Source organism: Coenobita brevimanus, chromosome 53, assembly GCF_032717465.1.
Source record: "Coenobita brevimanus isolate Jiangsu-jjx chromosome 53, ASM3271746v2, whole genome shotgun sequence".
NCBI lineage: Eukaryota > Metazoa > Arthropoda > Malacostraca > Decapoda > Coenobitidae > Coenobita > Coenobita brevimanus.
In genome coordinates this window covers 28,359,853-28,379,565 of record NC_137006.1, presented here as the reverse complement: position 1 = coordinate 28,379,565, position 19,713 = coordinate 28,359,853, and the positions used below count along the sequence as shown (strand labels likewise).

The 19,713-nt window shown below is 42.5% G+C and overlaps 1 protein-coding gene across 1 annotated transcript in view; it reads right to left on the bottom strand.

Annotated features, from left to right (window-relative positions):
• Positions 1–16,957, bottom strand: part of LOC145400781 (metabotropic glutamate receptor 6-like) — a 351,959-nt gene extending 335,002 nt beyond the window's left edge. The window contains exons 1-2 of the mRNA XM_080273218.1: positions 16,842–16,957; positions 15,970–16,319 (exon numbers count right to left, since the gene is read on the bottom strand). Coding sequence (XP_080129344.1) covers positions 15,970–16,319; positions 16,842–16,957 — 466 coding nt within the window. The remainder of the gene's footprint in view (positions 1–15,969; positions 16,320–16,841) is intronic.
• Between the last annotated feature and the right edge of the window lie 2,756 nt (positions 16,958–19,713).

The following is a 19,713-nucleotide window of genomic DNA, read 5'->3' as shown; positions in this document are numbered from 1 at the left end:
CTGAGAACGAATTAATTTATTTTCCATCGATTTTGTCAGTTTCCAAGTCTCACAACCATACGTCATAGCTGGAATTATACATTCGTTATATACTTTTCGTTTCATACAAACTGGCAAGCTATTTTTCATAATGTCTCTATGTTTACCGAAAGCTATCCATCCAATTGTAATCCGTCTTTTTATTTCGCTATCATTACCTTTCGTTAATTTTAGTATTTGTCCCAGGTAATTGTACTCCTCGACTTCTTCAAGAACTTCTCCACTGATTCTCATGACGCTCTTTGGTGTTTGAGGATTAAACATTACTTTAGTTTTACTCCGGTTCATCTTCAGTCCTAATTTGAGACTTTCTCTGTTCAGGTCATTTAACATTTCTTGTAATGTCTCTGCTGTTTCTGAGATTAGGACAATGTCATCTGCAAATCTTAAATGGTTTAGCTTTTCTCCATCTATGTTTACTCCTTTGTTTTCCCAGTCTAGCTTTCTGAAAATACTTTCTAGGCATGCTGTAAATAACTTTGGTGAAATTGTATCTCCCTGACGCACGCCCTTCTCAATCGTAATTTTCTCTGAGTCCTTATGTAATTTAACTGTAGCAGTTCCCTCTTTATATATGTTTTCGAGCAGTTTTACAATGTTCTCGTTCACTCCTTGTTCTCGCAATGAATTTATAATTGCTATGTGCTCCACTGAGTCGAAAGCCTTTTCGTAATCAACAAAACCTAAGCACAGTGGTTTATTATATTCTGTAGTTTTCTCAATTAGCTGATTCACTGTGTGCAGATGATCAGTAGTCGAGTACCCGCTTCGGAATCCTGCCTGTTCACGAGGTTGGTTTTCCTCCAAATTTGTAGCTATTCTGTTTGTAAGGACTTTAGTGAAAACTTTGTAAAAGACTGATAGCAAGCTAATGGGTCTATAGTTACTAAGGTCTTTTGAGTCGCCTTTTTTATAAAGTAGATTAACAATTGCATTACACCATGTTTTGGGAATTTTCTTCTGTTTTATACATTGGGTAAATATGTGAGCAAGCCTATTTTGTACTTCTGCTCCTGCATCCAACAGTAAATCTGCTACTATTCCATCTTCTCCCGGAGCCTTCCCTCTATTCATATTTTTAAGATAAATATTTACTTCGTCTGGTGTTACCTTAAGTATTTCACTTGTGCCAACAGAAAAGTTAGCTATTGGTACTACTGTCTTTGATGCATACAGTTCTTTGTAAAATTCTTCAACTCTCTTCAGCATCATATCACTGCATATAATGGCTTCACCGTTTTTGTCTTTTAGTGATGTAATTTGTTGTTTTCCAAGTGCTATTTTATTTCGGACCTGTTTCAGACTTTTTCCTTTTTTGATGGTTTCTTTGATTTGATCCATGTTTCTCTTTCTTTTTTCTTCTCTTTGTCTCTTGTTGATAAGCTTGTTTAATTCCGCTTGTTCTGTTTCATCTTTCTTTGTTTTTACTTTCATTACCTTTCTTTTTTTCATAAGCTCAAGTGTCTTCTCTGAATACTTCCCGGCTTTGGTTGTATTAGGTTTTCCTACTACCTCCGCTGATTCTTTTAGCACTTTTGTTAGTTTGTCATTCAGTTCATCAATGTCAGATTCAGCATTACTGAAAGCCTGAGATCTGTTCCTTATTTCCGACTGAAAAGCTGTTTTGTTTTCGCTGACTTTTATTGGGCATACCTTTTTATGTTTAATCATCTTTCTTTCACTTTTGAAATTGAATCTTGCTGTGCAACCCACCATTCTATGGTCACTTCCAATATTTACTTTGTTGACAACTGTGACATTTGTGATTGTGTTATTCTTATTTGCTATAATGAAGTCGATTTCATTCTTTGTTTCTCCATTTGGGCTTCTCCAGGTCCACTTTCTCCCTGTTCTTTTGTGAATGTGTTCATTATTCTCTTGTTAAACATTTCTGCAAAGTTTACCAACATTTCTCCTCTTTCGTTCCTTTCTCCCACTCCAAATTTTCCCATACATGCTTCTCCATTTGTTAATTTTCCAACTTTTGCATTGAAGTCTCCCATGAGTATAGTATAGGTGGTCTTTTCTTCTTCCATAATCTGGGAGATGTCTTCATTGAATGTTTCAATTTCTTCATCTGAGCTCTGAGAAGTTGGTGCATATACTTGTATCACTTTCAGGGTATATTTTTTGCACAGTCTAATTACAACCACTGCTGCTCTTTCAGATGCACTGCTGAATTTAACAATGTTGTCTGCAAGATTTCTGTTAATTAGAAATCCTACACCACTAACTCTTTCATTTTCCCTTCCTGTGTGGTAAAATAGATGGCCACTGTCATTTAGCCGAATTACTTTTTCTTCTTTTCTGTGGGTCTCACTCAAACCTACAATATCCCAACTAATGTTTTCCAGTTCAGCTGTTAAGTTATCAAGTTTGTAATCTTCAGCGAGGCTTCTTACATTGTATGCATAGATCTTCATGGATTTAAGAGTGTTTAATATCCCAGTCTCTATCTTGTCAGCACAGTGCCTAATCACTTTCGGTGGCACACTGCCCATAAGCACAGGAGGCAGTGCGGTTGGACCTTTAATAGACGATGATCCAACAGGAACGCCCGTCAAATACTTTGCAATATAACTCATGTATGGTTGGGAGGATTTTGGCAGATAATCTCACCTCCCTGCCACATAGTTTCTGGTGAGATGTAATTTTTTCTACCACCTTATTCGTTATATTCGGTGGAGCCCTATATATCTATAGGGGTCCCATGGTCCGCGTCGTCTAAGATGGTACCTTGTATATCTACAAGGCGTTCCCCTATCCGCCACCCGGGGACGCGCCAGGTAGCAGTAGGATCCTGCCCCTGGTACTGTATATGCGCTTGCTGTGAATACATCATGTAAATTTACTCATGCTGCACATAATTTTGTTCACTTAAGGAACGTTCTTACATAAGATATGAAAGGGTTGAAAACTATCGTGACTAACTTTTACAGTGCTGCAGTGGTGAGTGTTTCAGTGATTTATAAGTAGCCTAATCGTGATTACTGATTACTTTCATCAAAAGTAATTGATTAGTTATCTATTACTAACATTTTGCATAAGCTGTATATATATATATATATATATATATATATATATATATATATATATATATATATATATTGTATAGGTCTAATAGCGCATAAAAATGCATTATAAAATTAAACTAACAGCAAACTACTTTCAATTCTTAAGAAATAAATATACCAACTCCTTGTATATGAACGAAATGAACTTAATCTGGCTCATATCATATATACAGTACATAATCTACAATATATTTAACACAAATAGGGAATACATTTAAACTTCTGACCAGAAACTACTTTCCACTCCATGGAAATAAAAAGATCAACTTCTTATATATAAACGAAGTTTACTAATCTGATTCGTATGGAGTACATTTATGTAGTAATTAATATATAATAAATATAACAAAAAACTGTTCAATAAATGTAACCTTGTCATTACAAACTACAGTTCTATCCATTCCTAAGAAATAAACATACCAACATTTCGTATATGAGCAACATTTATTACTGTAAACTAGTGGTGCCCAACCTTTATTTACCAACAACCATTGAAAAATACAGGAATAAAAAACATTTCTTCTATTAATAAAAAACAATTATGAAAAAAAAATACGTATCACTGTAGTTAAAAATAAATAAATGCACCTTTTACTAGTACTATTTTAGTATTAGGCCCCTGTCATTGCTCACTGGGGTACCTGACTCATATTTTTGTTGAGAAAAAAAAAAACATGATGTTTTTAGCCTTAACTCTGTTCCTCTTGGCTGAAACTATTTCACCTGCTTTCGAGTATAATCGTTCAGATGGCACTAAAAGTTGCAGGTGCAGAAAGATAGCTACTTGCAAGGACGGATAAACGGGGATATAGCTGTCCATAGTTTTTCTAAAAATCATAAGGGGCTCTAAGATCTTTCCAAAAGCTTTTCCTCTACATGGTAGCGCATTTCCAGTGCCGCTTCCATGGATGATGTCCTGTGAATCTCGGATTCCTTGGCTTTCCTGTCAAACAACTCCCACATGCTGGATTTCTTCTGAGCCTTGGGTGTGTCTGTACTTGAGGTTGACGGTTCCGGATCGTCAGCCTCAGTGACGTCAGGGTTGATATCCCTTGCTGGCTGATCACCTGTTGTTAAACACATTTCTGTAGTCAGCCTCTTTTAGACTTGGTCTGCCATCGCAGGATTGCCGAATGCAATCCTCTTGAAACGGGGATCAGGAAATGTTGCAGCAGTTAACGATGATTAGCCTCGATGTTGGGGAATCGCTTCTTCATTTGTAACTGTATTTCATTATGTGGTTCGTGCTCAGTTACCGGTACTGTTTGTGAATCCTTTGCTGAGTCCAGTGTTGTTACTTGTAGCATTCTCGTAATGGGTATTACTCTGGATATAGAAAGGTATTGGTCTGCACTCATTTCTCGTGTGATTACCTCAAGGGGCTCTAGAATTTTCACTGCTGCCTTAAGTGTTTCCAAGTCACCTGTAGGAAGGGACATTTCATCGCCACCAAGAAGGCACAGCACTGCAGTTATGGCATCATGTTGTTCCATGTACCTGTTTATCATGTAGTATGTTGAGTTCCAGTGGGTTTCAACAACTTGGATTATCTTGTGTTCTGGAAATTTGTTTTGTACTTGAGTTTCCTTAAGTCTGTCAGAGGCTTTTACTGAAAAATGGAAATAGGCAACAATGTTTTTCTTTTTTTCCCTTCTTTCTCACATTGTTGACATTGTCATTCTTTTAAGTACAGTTTGACACCGTCAATTCAGTATGTGAGCATAACAAGGAAGGTGATGCCATTTGGTCAGTCAAGCTGCTGCTATTATATTAGAGGCATTACCAAATACTACTAGTGTGATTTAATCACTAATCTTTCACTCATTTCCCAGAGATACCCCCCGAGCAGCTGCAGTAGCAAGTCATCTTCCCCACGGTTGCTGTCTTTGCTGTAACTCTACGGTCCGAACTACCTAAGTTTCATTAACTCCACATCGCTCACTACTCCAGTTCTAGCTTTTACACTCGCCACTCGACCCTGGGCTAACAGTCACACTGCAGCCCACAGGTGCTTACCTGTCCCTCACACCTTACTTTCCACTACTATCCCCCCCCCACCTCTCCCCCACACACGTAACATCCCCCCCCCACAACATCACATTCTATCTCCCCAGACCTTTGCTATCTTTTGCCAACCTTTGCCGTAGGATTCCTTGCCACTCCAGTACTGGCGAACCGAACCCCGAGGGAAGGCCGTTTAGGGCTGCCACGAGGAGGATCACTAGGTGGTTAGGGAGCCAGGGAGTGGCAAGGAGGCACCACGCTGTTAGGGCTTGATTTCCCCCAAGGGAGCAGTCCAGTGTAAGTGAAAGGGATCCCTCCCTTCGGTGCCCTTTATTGGGTGAGGGAGGTGAAAACCCAGCACCGTGGACCACCGGCATCGGTAGGTCTGAGCATTCTTTCTCTTCCCCTATCCCATGTTGGCTAAGCACCACTCTAGGAAACCCCGCTCAGCCAAGAAACTGAGACTAGTGGGACCAGAAATCGACCCTGATGAAAACTTTGATTGCACCCTGGCCATGGACACGGAAGATACAACTGGAAATACAGCCGATCCCAACCCAGAATCCACCGAAGTCGGGAATCAGACCCTCGACGATCACCCCCGCCATCCCAACAGGACCGACAGAGACAGCCAAGCACATTATGATGCCAAAAGAGATGAGGATGGCTTCACCATAGTGAACAACAAGAGATCCAACAGATGTGCCAACCGCCTCTCAGGCACTGCCGACAACACCACCACACCCTCAGAAGTGTGTTGCAACCCAACCCCTCCCTCCAACGGCTGAACCCGCAACAACCCACATCCACTCCACTTAGGAATGACCTCACCACCACCATCACCCGGCTAGATGACTTGGGCCTAAACGCTTTCCTCACCCTAGAGTCCAACAATGGGAAAACCATTAACATTCAAAAGCTTGACCCTAACCTTGCCACTCACAGAGCTGTCCTTATGCAGTATCCCATAAATTTTCCCATAGATCCAGTCCTAAATCACATCCAGGTAGAGAATGCAACACGGTGCAAAGTCATGGGCGAACCAACCAGACAGATAGTACTCACACTGAGAGGCCCCATCCCTCAAACACTTCAGCTTGGCAGCTGGAGCACCTTCTACCTTCTTCTGTATACCCAGGAGCCACTCCGCTGCTACAACTGTCAATGATATGGCCACCGCCACCAACAACTTGCGCCATGTGCAGCAGAAAACACGCCACACAGCAGTGCCTGGTCAAGTTCAAGGCAAAAGAACCAGTTCTGGCCAAGTGCTCAAATTGCTTAACCCCTAGGGTACGCAATTCTCCAGCCTCGACTGTCCCCCAGGATGCAAAAACAGGCCAACTTTTCGTCTTCCTCAAAGGTTAAAAGTTTTATGCCCGATTTATAGAGTTTGAATTTATACACCTGAAAACGCAAATCCCACCCTCATAGACCCAGTAGTTACCGAGCTACGGTCCATCAAAGTTTATAATAGTCACCCTTCGCGGCCCTGGCGAGAAAGATAATACGCCGCTCGCACCTGTTTTCTTTGCAACAATACGTACAAAAATCACCAAAATCAATTTTTTTTTGGTGTGTATAGATGTTATAAACCATTGTAATGTGCTTGGAAAAAAATAAAATAGTAAAATACCCCCCAAATAAATATGATAAATAAAAATTACACCTCCCTCCTCTCCTTTCCTCATACCTCCAATCCCTTCCCTTCCCTTCCCTTTCCTTCCCTTCCCCTTGCCTAACCTCCCCTCCCCTTTCCTCTTCCCCCTTCCATCCCCGCCGAGCTGTCAAATCTAGCAAGGGAAATAGGTCATGAACCTCCTAATAGAAATATGATAAATAGTAAAAATTATCCTCCCATTCTCTCCCCTCTTCAAACCTCCAGTCCCCTCGATCCCCTTCCCTTCCCTCCCTTCCTCTCTCCTCTCCTTCCCTCCTCTCCGCTCGCCTAACCTCCCCTCCCCCTCCCCACCCCTCCGAGTTGTCAAATCTAGTTTTCGTTTCGTTTCGTTTTGAAGGCTCCAACGTGCTTCCATGCATCGGCATAAAATAAAATGTCTTTTTCAAGTGGGTTTCGATTAAAGACAGCTAAAATAATTGTAGTGTGGATATCTGTATGCAGACACCAATAAATTACAGGTAATGATTCAAAAACACGTGCCATAAAGCGTAAAAAATGCGCAAAATATTCGAGGCCGGGGAGGTGCTAGGGGGTGCGGGTAGGGGGAGCTGGTAAGGCCAGGGGGGGGTGGATGGGTTCGAGGGATGGGAGGAGACCACAACAAGACACAAAGGAAGGGCCAAAGTGGAGTACAGGGACATGGAGGGAGGGTAGGGGGGAAATACCCTCCCCCCAGTTGACTGAGGAGGGGGACGTGGGAGGGGATCCACATGGGAGGGGGGGATGCATGAGGTGGGGGTGGGAGGGGTTGTTTTGGTGGTAAGAATGGTGGGAGGTAGGGTAGTAACAAGGTAGTGGAGTAGAAGGACCTGGCAAGAGGGAGGTGGGGGGTGCACCCCCCACTGCCTGGTTACGGGCCTGGGTCCCCCCTCCGGTGTGTCCAACACCTAGTTCTGATTGGTTAGAAGCCATCTACGTCACAGCTGGGGTGGAGCCAGCTGCAGCCAGTCTTTTGTGGATATTGTACGATTAATGTTGCTTGTCCTCTTAAGAAATTGCGCAAAAAGCCCGACTGATGAGATTAGCACTTAAGGGGTTAAAAAGCCAACATGCTTGGAACAAGTCATGCCCTGCCCGGAAAGAGAGAGTGCAGAGAGGGATAGAGCGAGAAATTCACTGGGTGCAGGAGAAACTAGCCGCATCCCCTGCCCCACCAGGCATCTTCACTTGGGGCCAGCCAAAACTCACCACCATGCCCACAACCACTCCAACCCTGACGCAAACCGACTTTCCCCCTCTCCCAACTGCCACCCAGACCCCACAGTCTTTCACCCCCCTGCAGCCAAGCTCCTAAACTCAGCAAAATGCTACCTCACCTCCACCCCTACACAAACCCCGCACACCAGTGACATGGAACTTCAGCACCTAAATGGGGCCGGAAGCTGCAACCTTGACCCCAGAGCAAATGCCTACCTTACCCCCAGGTCAAATGGCAATCAACAAAGAAAGTCTTGTCACACTAGGCCGGATGCTAGCCACGGCTCTCGTGGAAGAAATAAGCCTATAAATCGGTTACCCAATCAACCCAATACCCATTCACCACGTCCTAGGCCGAGCGATCCGTGACTGGGCTGCAAAGCCTAACACCACCAGAACCAGCCTTCCGTCTCCAACCCCCCCACCAACTCAGGCAACAGCTCAGCCAGAGCCTTCCACCTCCAATCCCAACCAGACTACCACCCCCACCACTCCAAGCCAGCACCAATTCAAACGCCCTTCACACCCACGTCCACAACAGAAATACAAAGATCACAAGAGCCGATCCAGGAGCCGATCCTCATCCACCGACAGAAGCCAGGATCAGGCTACCAACCCCCCCAGAAAATCATACAGCCCTCGATCCAGATCACCCATACCAAAACATGCCCAAAACAACACAGATGACCAATCCACCCCAATCTTCAAAACAGCCAACACACTGATGCCTCCCCACCTAAACTACGAATCCTCCAATGGAACATCCTAGGCACCTCAGCCAAATGCTCCTCTTGGAGGAAGCTGCCCACCAAGATCACACTGACATCTTCCTCCTGCAGGAAACCCTGGTTACCAAACAGCTCCCTCTGTGGCTGAGAGGCTTCACCTCCTTCCTGCTTCCTCAGGTCTGGGGCAGCACCCGAGGATGTGCCATCTTAGTAAGGAACCACATCCCTATAGTAGCTATCAGTACCCCCCCACATTGCGGAGAAGGGGTTGAGATCCACGGGATAAGAATCACTCTTGTCAACACCCATCTAACCATTTTTAACATTTATCATGCCCCCACAACAGATATCAACCTGGCAGAGGTATTCACGTTGTCCTTCACAAAGCCAATACTCATTGGCAGGGATTTTAACGCCCATCACCCACACCTTGGGTCACCTATACCCACAAACCCCACAGGACGCCACATAGCCGAACTACTAGAAGAAATAACTGACATCTCCCTCCACAACAACCAACACACCTCCACCCACCTGTGGGGAGGCAGACTCGACCTCATCTTCATCTCTTCAGACCTCAAGCACCTTACACAATGGGGCACACAGCCTACCATAATGTCAGACCACCATGCAATCCTCCGCACCATAGACCTTACTCCACCCCCCAAACCCCCTGGGCCCCCCCTCACTGTGGAACACCAAGCACTCAGGCTGGAGCCACTTCGAAGTTTCTTTAGAAAAACTCATAAGCTCCCACACTACCCCATTCGACCTCGACGAACACGAATCTTAACTTGCATCTGCTTTCAACACTTCCGTTCAAAAAGCCATCCCAAAGACCTTCCCCCCTGAAAAATTACCTTAGATATCATTGGTTTTATTGTGACAGAGTGAAGGAGTTAAACCACCGACTAAATCAAGCCACTAAAATGTACAGGACCCAGCCAACACCTGAGAAATTAAAATACCTGCAGGCCATCATCAGCCACTCAATCTCAGAAAAGAACAGCCTTAAGGAACAGAAGTAGCTATAATGGTGCCAGTCATTCGGGGCCCATACAAATCTCGAGCAAATTTGGAAAAAGTTAAGAGCTGTCTCCAATCCCTTCCCCGCTCATCCAGACCCCCAAGGCAAAGCTGAAAAATTGGCTTTCATGTTCGCCCAATGAAACTCCCCAAATCAACTCCCCGAAATTACCAGACTAAGACAGGAGGCATTGGACCAAGAACGAGAAGGAATAATTCATGCCTCTAAACACACGCCAGCTCCCACCAACCACACTTTCACCATGCACAAACTGGAGCATTCCCTCAAAATGATTACTGACACAGCTCCAGGTGCTGACAACATAATATACTCCATGTTAGCATACATGGGCCCCACAGCCAGGGAGGCATTCCTCGACATCCTTAATCATTCAGGGAGAAAGGTAGCCATCCCACAAATTGGAAGTACACAATAATACACCCCATCCCCAAACACCATAACCCAGGATTCTACAGACCAATCTCACTTCTCAGGTGCCTCACAAAACCGCAGGGAGAATGATACTCTGTCACTTACAGTGGTGCTCCCCCCTCCCGCACAGCCACCTATTTGCCTGCACCAAAGGCAATGAAACAGCCGAGTGCTTAAGCTCCCTATCAGAGCTACACGACGGCAAAGGACTAGCTGTCTTTACAGACCTAGATAAAAACTCCGTCTTTTCTTTACCCAGGCAATATGCTCCATTGTTGACTACTGTTCCTCCGCCTTGGCATCCTTAGACACTGCACTCCTCACGAAACTAGATGTCATCCAAAATGAAGCTCTGAGAATAGTAACTGGCTCCCCAATGTAGACCCGCCTATGCAACCTCTGCATGGAATGGGTTCTAAGTCCCTCGAGATCCTGATCCATGCAAGAGTTCCAGGGCTCGCCACCAAACTTGCTCACAATGCATCCCCCCTCCCACTCCTGCCTCAGCTCTGAGCTGCCACCAACCTGCACAACAACCCACTGATGCACATCTAGATACACAGTGCCACTCGTGCTATCCACATTTTCAACATATCCAGCCACATGCTCCAGGATCCCAACACTCTTCCCGACTCATACCAGCCGCAACCACCCTGGTTCCCATCACCATTTGCCCTTCTCATTCCACAGTCATCCCCCAAAGCCCAACCCCCTCTGCAGCAATTATGCCAGGAAGGCCTACAACGGATTGCCTCACTCACCATCCCAGATTCGCTCTCATACTTCACCGACAGCTCTGTTGACACTCCAAGAGCAGAAGCTGCTTTTGTGTGTGGCAATCGATCTCACGGTGTCAGGATCTCTGACGGATCCTCAACCCTGCAGGCTGAACTCACAGCCATCGCTGAACCACTAAAAGATGCTCACACCACCAATCCCACAGCCGCCATAATCATACACACAGATTCCTTGACTGCTATTCATACCCTCAGACAGCCCCTGCACACTGACAGCACCAGCCCAAGATCCCCACAACTGCCCAACAAATCACTGGAGCAGGTGGATCGATCACAATCCACTGGATCCCCAGCCACGTCGACATCAAAGGAAACGAGCAAACAGACCACTCAGTCAGAACAGCCACAAAACACCTATACATAGACATTAAAATTCCAACCAGCTTATCCCAAATTAAAAAGACAATTAAAACCCACTCCGCCAATCTCAACCGTGAAGAACATCAAAACTTCGTAAATCTGGGCTCCCACTCTGCGTTATGGCACGTCACAGTGACTCGGTACGACCCCATAATTCCCACAAGAACCATGGAGAACAGAACACTTACACAACCCCGCCGCTTATGCCTGGGGTACATGTGCAAAAAAAAAAACTCGAATCTGTAAGGGAGGGAAGCAGCACCAACTGCACACACTGGAAAACTGCCACCCCTTTCCCTCTCTTGCATTACCTTCTCAGCTGCCCCACTACGTCACCCCTAAGAGCATCAAAACCCTACCAGCCCTACCTTAACCTCAACTCTCCCAGCTCCCAGGCCTCAGCCACATCTCAGCAAATGCTCCACCTTGCTACTGCGAGCATAGTAGCCACCACCCCAATATCCACTCTCATAGAAATGTGTGAAATGCATCACCACCTACCTAATCACCTCCAAGCATGTGTGCACGCATGCGCATGCGTGTATAGGCATATCTGCTCACATCCTGTGAGCAACATACATCAACATACTGGTGTTCAAGAACCGGACCTGATACGTCTTTACTGATGCCATATTCGAGTTCAGTACCCTCGATTACCCTAGAATCAAACCGTTTCAGTTCAGATCCATGAAGTATTTTATTTTTGCTGACCAGTGTAATCGAATACAGAGCTTTTCAGCCAGTAATCAAAGTAATTGATCTGCAGTAATCAATTACGCCTACCATTATTGTGATGTCTTCTGTTGATGTCCCCTACATTAACCAAGTGCTTCTGCTGACAATCTCCAGTTAAAAAGTGCAAGTGTGCAATATAGAAAGGTATTGGACATATTCTTAATACTTTCCACAATCCTTGTCTATCCATCCTGTCATATGCTTTCTCCAAATCTATGAAGGCTACATACAACTTCTTTCCCTTCTCTAGAAACTTTTCCACTAAGGATATAAGAATGAATATCTGATCTACACAACCTCTTCCCTTCCTAAAACCTCCCTGTTCTTCTCCGACTAATTCCTCTGATATTTCCCTAACTCTGTCAGTAAGTATCCTACCATATACATTTCCTGTCACATTAATAAGACAAATGCCCCTATGATTACCACACACTTCTTTTCCCCCCTTTCCATTGTACAGGGGAATAATTATACCTGACTTCCAATCCTCCGGGACTCTACCTTCCTCCATTAAGTACCGACATATATTAGGAGATTGCATTTCACTGTACTATAATATAAGGTTTAAGTACAAGACCACAGGCTTCGATTCCACTTATCTCTGTTTTAGTCTGTCTGGGAAATTTCGTCCTTAAGGAATACGCTAGAGAAGCATCTCTGGTACAGTACATGAAGGTATGAGAGAGAGAGAGAGAGAGAGAGAGAGAGAGAGAGAGAGAGAGAGAGAGAATCATTTTTACATATGGGGAGAAAGTGTCCTATTATTGTGTGTGTGTGTGTGTGTGTGTGTGTGTGTGTGTGTGTAAAATTCACTCACTCCTCTTATCAGCAACAAGACAATATTACATCTTTATTACAGACTCATTACAGTCAGACGATACTATTAATCTTAATGTGAGTTTGTACCATGCGCCACTCAAGCCAATCATGAGTTTTCATCTTATATCACTATTTTAACCCTTCTTATATATCCCAGGCATGTCGCTTGGTAAAATTTCGAACTAGACATAAGGTTGAAAGTCCTCCAAAATACAACACTAAAATCGATTTGTGAGGTGAGGGTGGGTGACAGACCACCAGCGTGGGAGAGTTTGTAAAGTCGCCCCAAGAAGTGATGGCAGAGTTTCAGATTGCTTCGGCCACTCTACACTGATATATGTTCAGTGTAAACTCGGTGAATAAATGGTAAAACTTCTGTGCCTCCATTACGTCATATAAATTAAAATACATATTATATCACGCTAAGAATTATGTAAAATGAATAACATGAGGTAGTGATATATTAACTACACTCAGATATACGTCTCCCGATCTGAACGAATGTCTAATGTATTACTCCGCCACGGAGCGCAGCGTAACCCCCTTTCCTAATGTATTTGCTTCCCAGGAGTTCAAATACAGAATGCTCTAGTTTCGAAGACCAGTTAAGGAAAACTCCTGTGACTGCAATACACTACCTTATTTTCAATTGCTGTGGTGATGTTACAGCAACAATAAGGATACCGAAAACTGAAATTTACCTTAGTAATGATACTCGACCTGCGGTAGCAGCAAGACCATTCTGCCTTATATTCCTTGTCTTCCCCTTGCTTATAGCGACTTTATTCCTAATTGATGCAAAATTATTTTAAGCTGTGACTTCGAAGATATGACAGGTTTTACCCATTTCTCATAAACTAGGCAATGAAGAGGACGAAAGCATGAGCTTATACTCTAGCAATGCAAAAGCACATACTTTTTGCTGTATAATTGTCTCTAGTATCCTTCTTTTAAAATAAACCCCTGTGTCCTGCTTAACTGAAAATGCTGATCTGAAAGTTTTGAACTCAGCGGCTTGTTTATGAGCATTTGCATTTTATTTCTCTTGCCAATTGTTTAGACACTGAGGATACTACAGTAGGCTATGATAAGAATCTTTCTCCAAGAAGCTACGACTCTCGGCAAATTTTCGAGGTTTTCCTGATTTTTCATTCACTGATATAGTCCTCTGGCTTATATTAAAACTTCAAGAGAATTTCCTTAATGAAAAACTAGCCAAATGCAGTGTAATAACTGCATGTCTTTGAGTAAAAGGTGTTTTTTTCCGTGCATGTTGACCGAACCATTTAAAATAGCCTACTAACGCCACATTCCCGCTTTCTGTCGTCGTCCATGCGACAACAAAAACGGAAGAAAATGTCTTTAAATTATTCCTCAGTATTGTAACGGGAACTATTTTATAAATAATAATGACTGATTTTAATTGATTATTAAAGCGCATTTCTATTTAGTCTTACGCTACTAAAAAATTATTGTGTTAACATACCGGTATTAGATATGAACTCCGCAAATTATTCCTGACTGTCTCTGTGCGATAGTTCTGAAAATTCAATTAGTTCCGTTTAGGATTTCCTATTATCGTAACTAACGAACTGATTCCTACGATTTTGAAATATACCGGTACTTTTGCTTTTACTTATTGTTTTCTGTAACAATTTTACATAATAGGTATCTCCTTGTAAAGATTTAAGGAAGATTATGTACATTATTGCTGACCGAAAACTTCTGGATACTCTGCCATCACTTCTCAGGCTGACTGTATCAAGCGACACCGACACAGTGAGTCACCGCCAATCCACTTGCTATATACATCATTAGTTATTTTTAGCATCTAACAATCGTTGTGAATATAATTTTACTTTACCCACCAGATTATTAAGTAAATTTTGTCAATGCTCTGAAATGTGAAATAAGTTCAATATTGTTTCTCATTAACCCATAAACTGTTGTGGCTACGTGCTATTTTCAGCGTCTCCAGCACATGCTGTTGGTGGTACTGGGAAAGACCAGTTTTGCCTCGTGCGTCATTCTCGTCAGACAAAAGCTACTCCAAGTGGCTTTTCCCTGCTTTTAATCTGTGCACTATATTATGCTATAATTTGATGTCTTTATGTCCATTAACAACTATGTACTGAATGGTTTTGTGATCATGAACTTTGAGTGAAAATTCTGTCGCACTTGGAAAACAGGGTGTTTTCTGTTGCACTAATTGGTTTATCCGAAATCTGTTTATACATTCATAATCTGCATCCTTTCCTCTTTGCTATGGTTTTTTTAATGGAGTCTCTAGCATTATTAGTAACAGAGTAATACTTCGTTGAAGTTGTATACTAAAAATCACCGATTATCGGCATTTCGAAAAAAATATAATTTCGTATATTTGCGTATATTATTTTCAATGACTAACAATATGGGCATATTCGGCATACCTTACCCTTCATTTTGGCCTTTGAATGAAGTCTCTAGCTTTAAAAACAACGGAGTTATGATCGTTTCAATATTTGCAAACTTTAAACGCGATTTCTGGATTTTTTTTTTTTTTACGTTGCTTGGTACAAACTCGCACGCGCGGCCACTTATATGCACTGCCTCATTAAACTGGTTATATGCAGCACAGTGATGAACTGACTCGCTAACGGAAGACGATTTCCTCAGAGTGACGCCTTGGAATAAGGTGTTATGACAATGGGTTAAAGTCCTTGGTATCTCTGATGCTAACCACTGCATCCTTCAACTCTAACCTTGTATTCTTGCAGTCCTGCAATAGGCACTATTCGGTCCAAACAATAACATAGTTCAGTCATAACCTAGATACACTTTGGTTACAAGTTTGGTATTTGCTGGCTCTAACCTGGCATCGTCTGTTTCCTAATATCGGCATAATTCCATCCAGATGCTATTTTCTTTGAGGCCTGACAACGTTTTATATACAAACTCAAAAAAAAAACTCGAAACTTTGCCAAAAATAACTCTGCACGATTCATTGATCACGTATATGTCACCAAGAAGTCCCTCGAAAATCAAAATAAAACCATATTTGCACAATGACGGTTAATCAAATACAAGACCAACTAACCTTTAATGAAGTCGACAGCTTGTTCAAGCCCGTAGGTGTCGGTGTCACAGTCGTCCAGGATGTGTGCTCCGATCTTCACGCCGGGAATGAAGTCCTCCTGGTCGTTAATGAAGTCTAAGGTGTACAACATGGCTTCCAGCGCCTGTACGCCGCCTTGAGGCATGATGGGGCCACACACTATGTCGTTGTGGCGCTCATGGACCATCATCAGGCCACCCAACATCACCTGGCCATCAATCGTTACCACTTTCTTAGATGGCCATGTCATGTTGAGCATTTCAGTCGCTTGGTTTTGTTTGAGCGTCAGGCGTTTAGTTCTCCTCCAATGCCTTATTAGAGATTGTTCGCTACTGCTTGTGTGCCTTGTGAGATTCTGTGCACTCCCATTAGGGTGTCGTATGTGATTCTGTTCACTACTACTTAAATTCGTAATGAGATTTTGTTCACTATTGTTTGAGTGTCTTGTGAAATTTTGTTCACTGTATCTCGGGTCTCTAATGAGAGTCTTTTCAGTCATATCTGAATGCTTTATGGGAGTCTGTTCACTACTCTTCGAATGCCACACGAGATTTTGTTCACTCATAGCAGCGTGACTTTTTAAATTCTGTTCACTTATATTCACATGCTTTAAGGGATTCTGTTCACTTGCTCTCAGTTGCCTAACAGAATTCTGTTCTTTTTTATTTGTGTACTGTATAAGATTCTGTTCATTACTGCTTGAATGCCTAATGAGATTCAGCTCACTCCTCCCTGAATACCTAATAGGATTCTGGTCAGTCATTCTTGAATGACTTATGGGATTATGTTTAATACTACTCGAATGTCTCATGGGATTCTGGTCAGTGATATTTAGGTGCTTTATGAAACTTCGCTCATGGTCATCTTCATACAGCAGCGTCCTAAGGTCGTACTTGAGGTTTGGGTAGCTGGCGGTGAGGGGTACAAGGCTCACAAGAAGGGTAAGAATCAGCCAACCTTCACTTAACATGGTGATAGTTGCCACCGAGCTTAGTTCATTGACACACAACAACATCTCACCTTGTCTAACAACATCTTCCTCCGTTATATACCTTCAGTAGAAAGACTTCCTCAGTTATATACCTTCAGTAGAAAGACTTCCTCAGTTATATACCTTCAGTAGAAAGACTTCTTTGTTAATTCTTGTTTCTTTAATATTATTAATGTAGAGGAAACCTCTGCCATTTCTAATATAAACACTCCCAGTTCCTTCCTTCAGTACTGTGACATTACTTCTCTCAATTCTGTGATGTCCGTTTTTCATTTCTTTCATGCTTGCTTTTGCCACACTGACTTATTCATCTAGTGAGATATCTCTCACAGTAAAGGGGTTATATGATCTAATCCACGCTTATCATCGGAAAAGGTCACTGAATATTTACACAGACGCTGCCGTCTCACCTTCGGACTTGCCATCCTCATGCCTTTCATTTTACTTCACTGAATATTCATGTGTAACCTGAAAACAGAAATACCAGAGTGTTAATATTTTTGCTACATTTATATCGTTCATCTACACATAAATAATTATAGAAGTCCTTAGTTTAGGTGATAATTTACACTCTAGCATTAGGTGTGATATTAAACAGAACATGCACGGTAGAGAAACTGCAAGTTCTTCCTTCAAATTTGTGTACACATTATGAATCATCGGAAGGAAAGTATGTTGTGCTGTGTGGAGTGGGAGAGTAGAGATCTTATGCCTGGTATCACTTTGGATTGTTCAGGAGTCATTGAAGGAAGACCCTGAAGCTGCATTTATAAAGGCTCTTAAAAAATATCTGTTCCATGTTCAGTACCTCAGTAGTGTTAACTATAGTCAGTATCGTGTGGATTTTATTCCACGAAAACATGAAACTGTACTTTAAACAGACTATCTTATACCACTTGGGCTAAAAAGATCAATACTTGATGCCTGTGGATTCGAATGCCTCTACAGAAATGTCCTCTCAACAGCAGCATAAACAAGAAGAGTAGTTCTAGGTAAAGGCGATGCCGACCATATGAGGTTTTCTCATGTGAAACACCAAACTGTGCTTCAGTCGACTGAAGTACAGTACCTTGCCTATGACAATCATCAGGGAGTCACAGTGACTTTTTAGCTAGGGTGAAGCATGTTGATTACACTAAAAAAGATCATAGCAGCGTTACACTCATGGTTATTGTGCATGTAAAAAAAGAAAAACTGTTTTGAGCTACAATGAAGCACTGTGTTGACCTCCACCAGAATGATATACCTTTCAGAGGAAAATCCATAGAAAGCCACAGTAAAGCAAGCTAGTGTAAAACACTGTGTGAAAATCCTTTGGGAGCCTGGGGCTTTGATACAGTGAACCACCTTTCATGTGAAAATCCTTTTGCTGTGACTGACTAACTGGGCCGCTCTGACGAATGTCACCGCACCGAAAAAAAAAAAAAAAAGTAAACTATCTATACTATACTGTATAGAAATGATCTAAGGGCACAGGGTCCAAGTCTGACGTAAACTGTAGCTACCATCACAGTTACACTATTTCAATTCCCACCGTCACTAACTGAAGAGTTGCCATTGATCGCCAGCTAGGTCAATATGGAAGTCGGGCTACTCACGCAGAGACCACTGAAGTCGCATATCTTTAAAACTCTCTCCCGTGATGGTTACTGATATACCGTACGTAAGCTCTTGATGATAGTATTCTTTAGTACGGTAGTTATACTAATTTCCTAGATATGCTTTAGTGCGATAAATGCAGGAACACGTTACTACAGAAGCCGTGAAAGCACACTGGGAATGACAGTATTCATCTCATATTTACAAGTCTAGCTGCACCTTTGGTTTGAAAACCATATAATTAAGTTTTCTAAAAGAACAATGTTTCATCTCCAAAATGCTGAAGAATATCTGTAAAATTTTTCATATGAAAATTGTACAATGTTTGAAGCCGAAATCTTGCAGAGACGAGACCGCCGGCCGAAATCCGACGAAGACGAGGGCTCCAAAATACCATACAAAAAGCCTAACCAGCTGGAGTTTTGTGTTCCCTGAACAGAATATTCCTCTAGACTTCAGGAATAACTTCAGTCTATGCAATATCCATATTTCTATGCCGCGGTTTTCCATGATCTTTATACAACAGATCCAGCGGGGCAGTAGACACACGTGAGTTTGTTATTATTTTTTACCGTAACTTACGATCTTCAGCCCTGTTGCGCTTTATTCCTTAACGAAGAATCGTTACATGTTTCTCGTAACACCATTTATTTTTGTTTTGACGGACAAATACATGAAATGGATGTAAAATTAAGCTTATCGGTATTTAAGGAAAGAATAATAACCGTCCCAATACGGAGATGGTAGACTCAGCCCACCAATTTTTTATTCTATTTGACTATATTAAGGGCTATCTTCCTTGCAGCAGTGAGTAAAATAATGTTGTTATAGTTTTTCCCTTCTTTTTTGTGACAAAGAGGGCACATAAAATGAACGGGGTTTAGTTGACCGACTTTGATGTCGAAAATTAAATTATCTGGTGAAGAGTGGCAGTTTTTCCTTGGTTAGTGACATCGGGAATTGTGGCTTTAGTTCTTGCATTTGAGCAATTTGGAGTACTGTGGAACAAGACTCCTCCCACCCTTCACACACACACACGCACGCACACACACACACACACACACACACACACAGTATCCTAGTGTCCCATCAGACCGTACTGTCAAACCTGTAACTGATAACGAATGACATATACG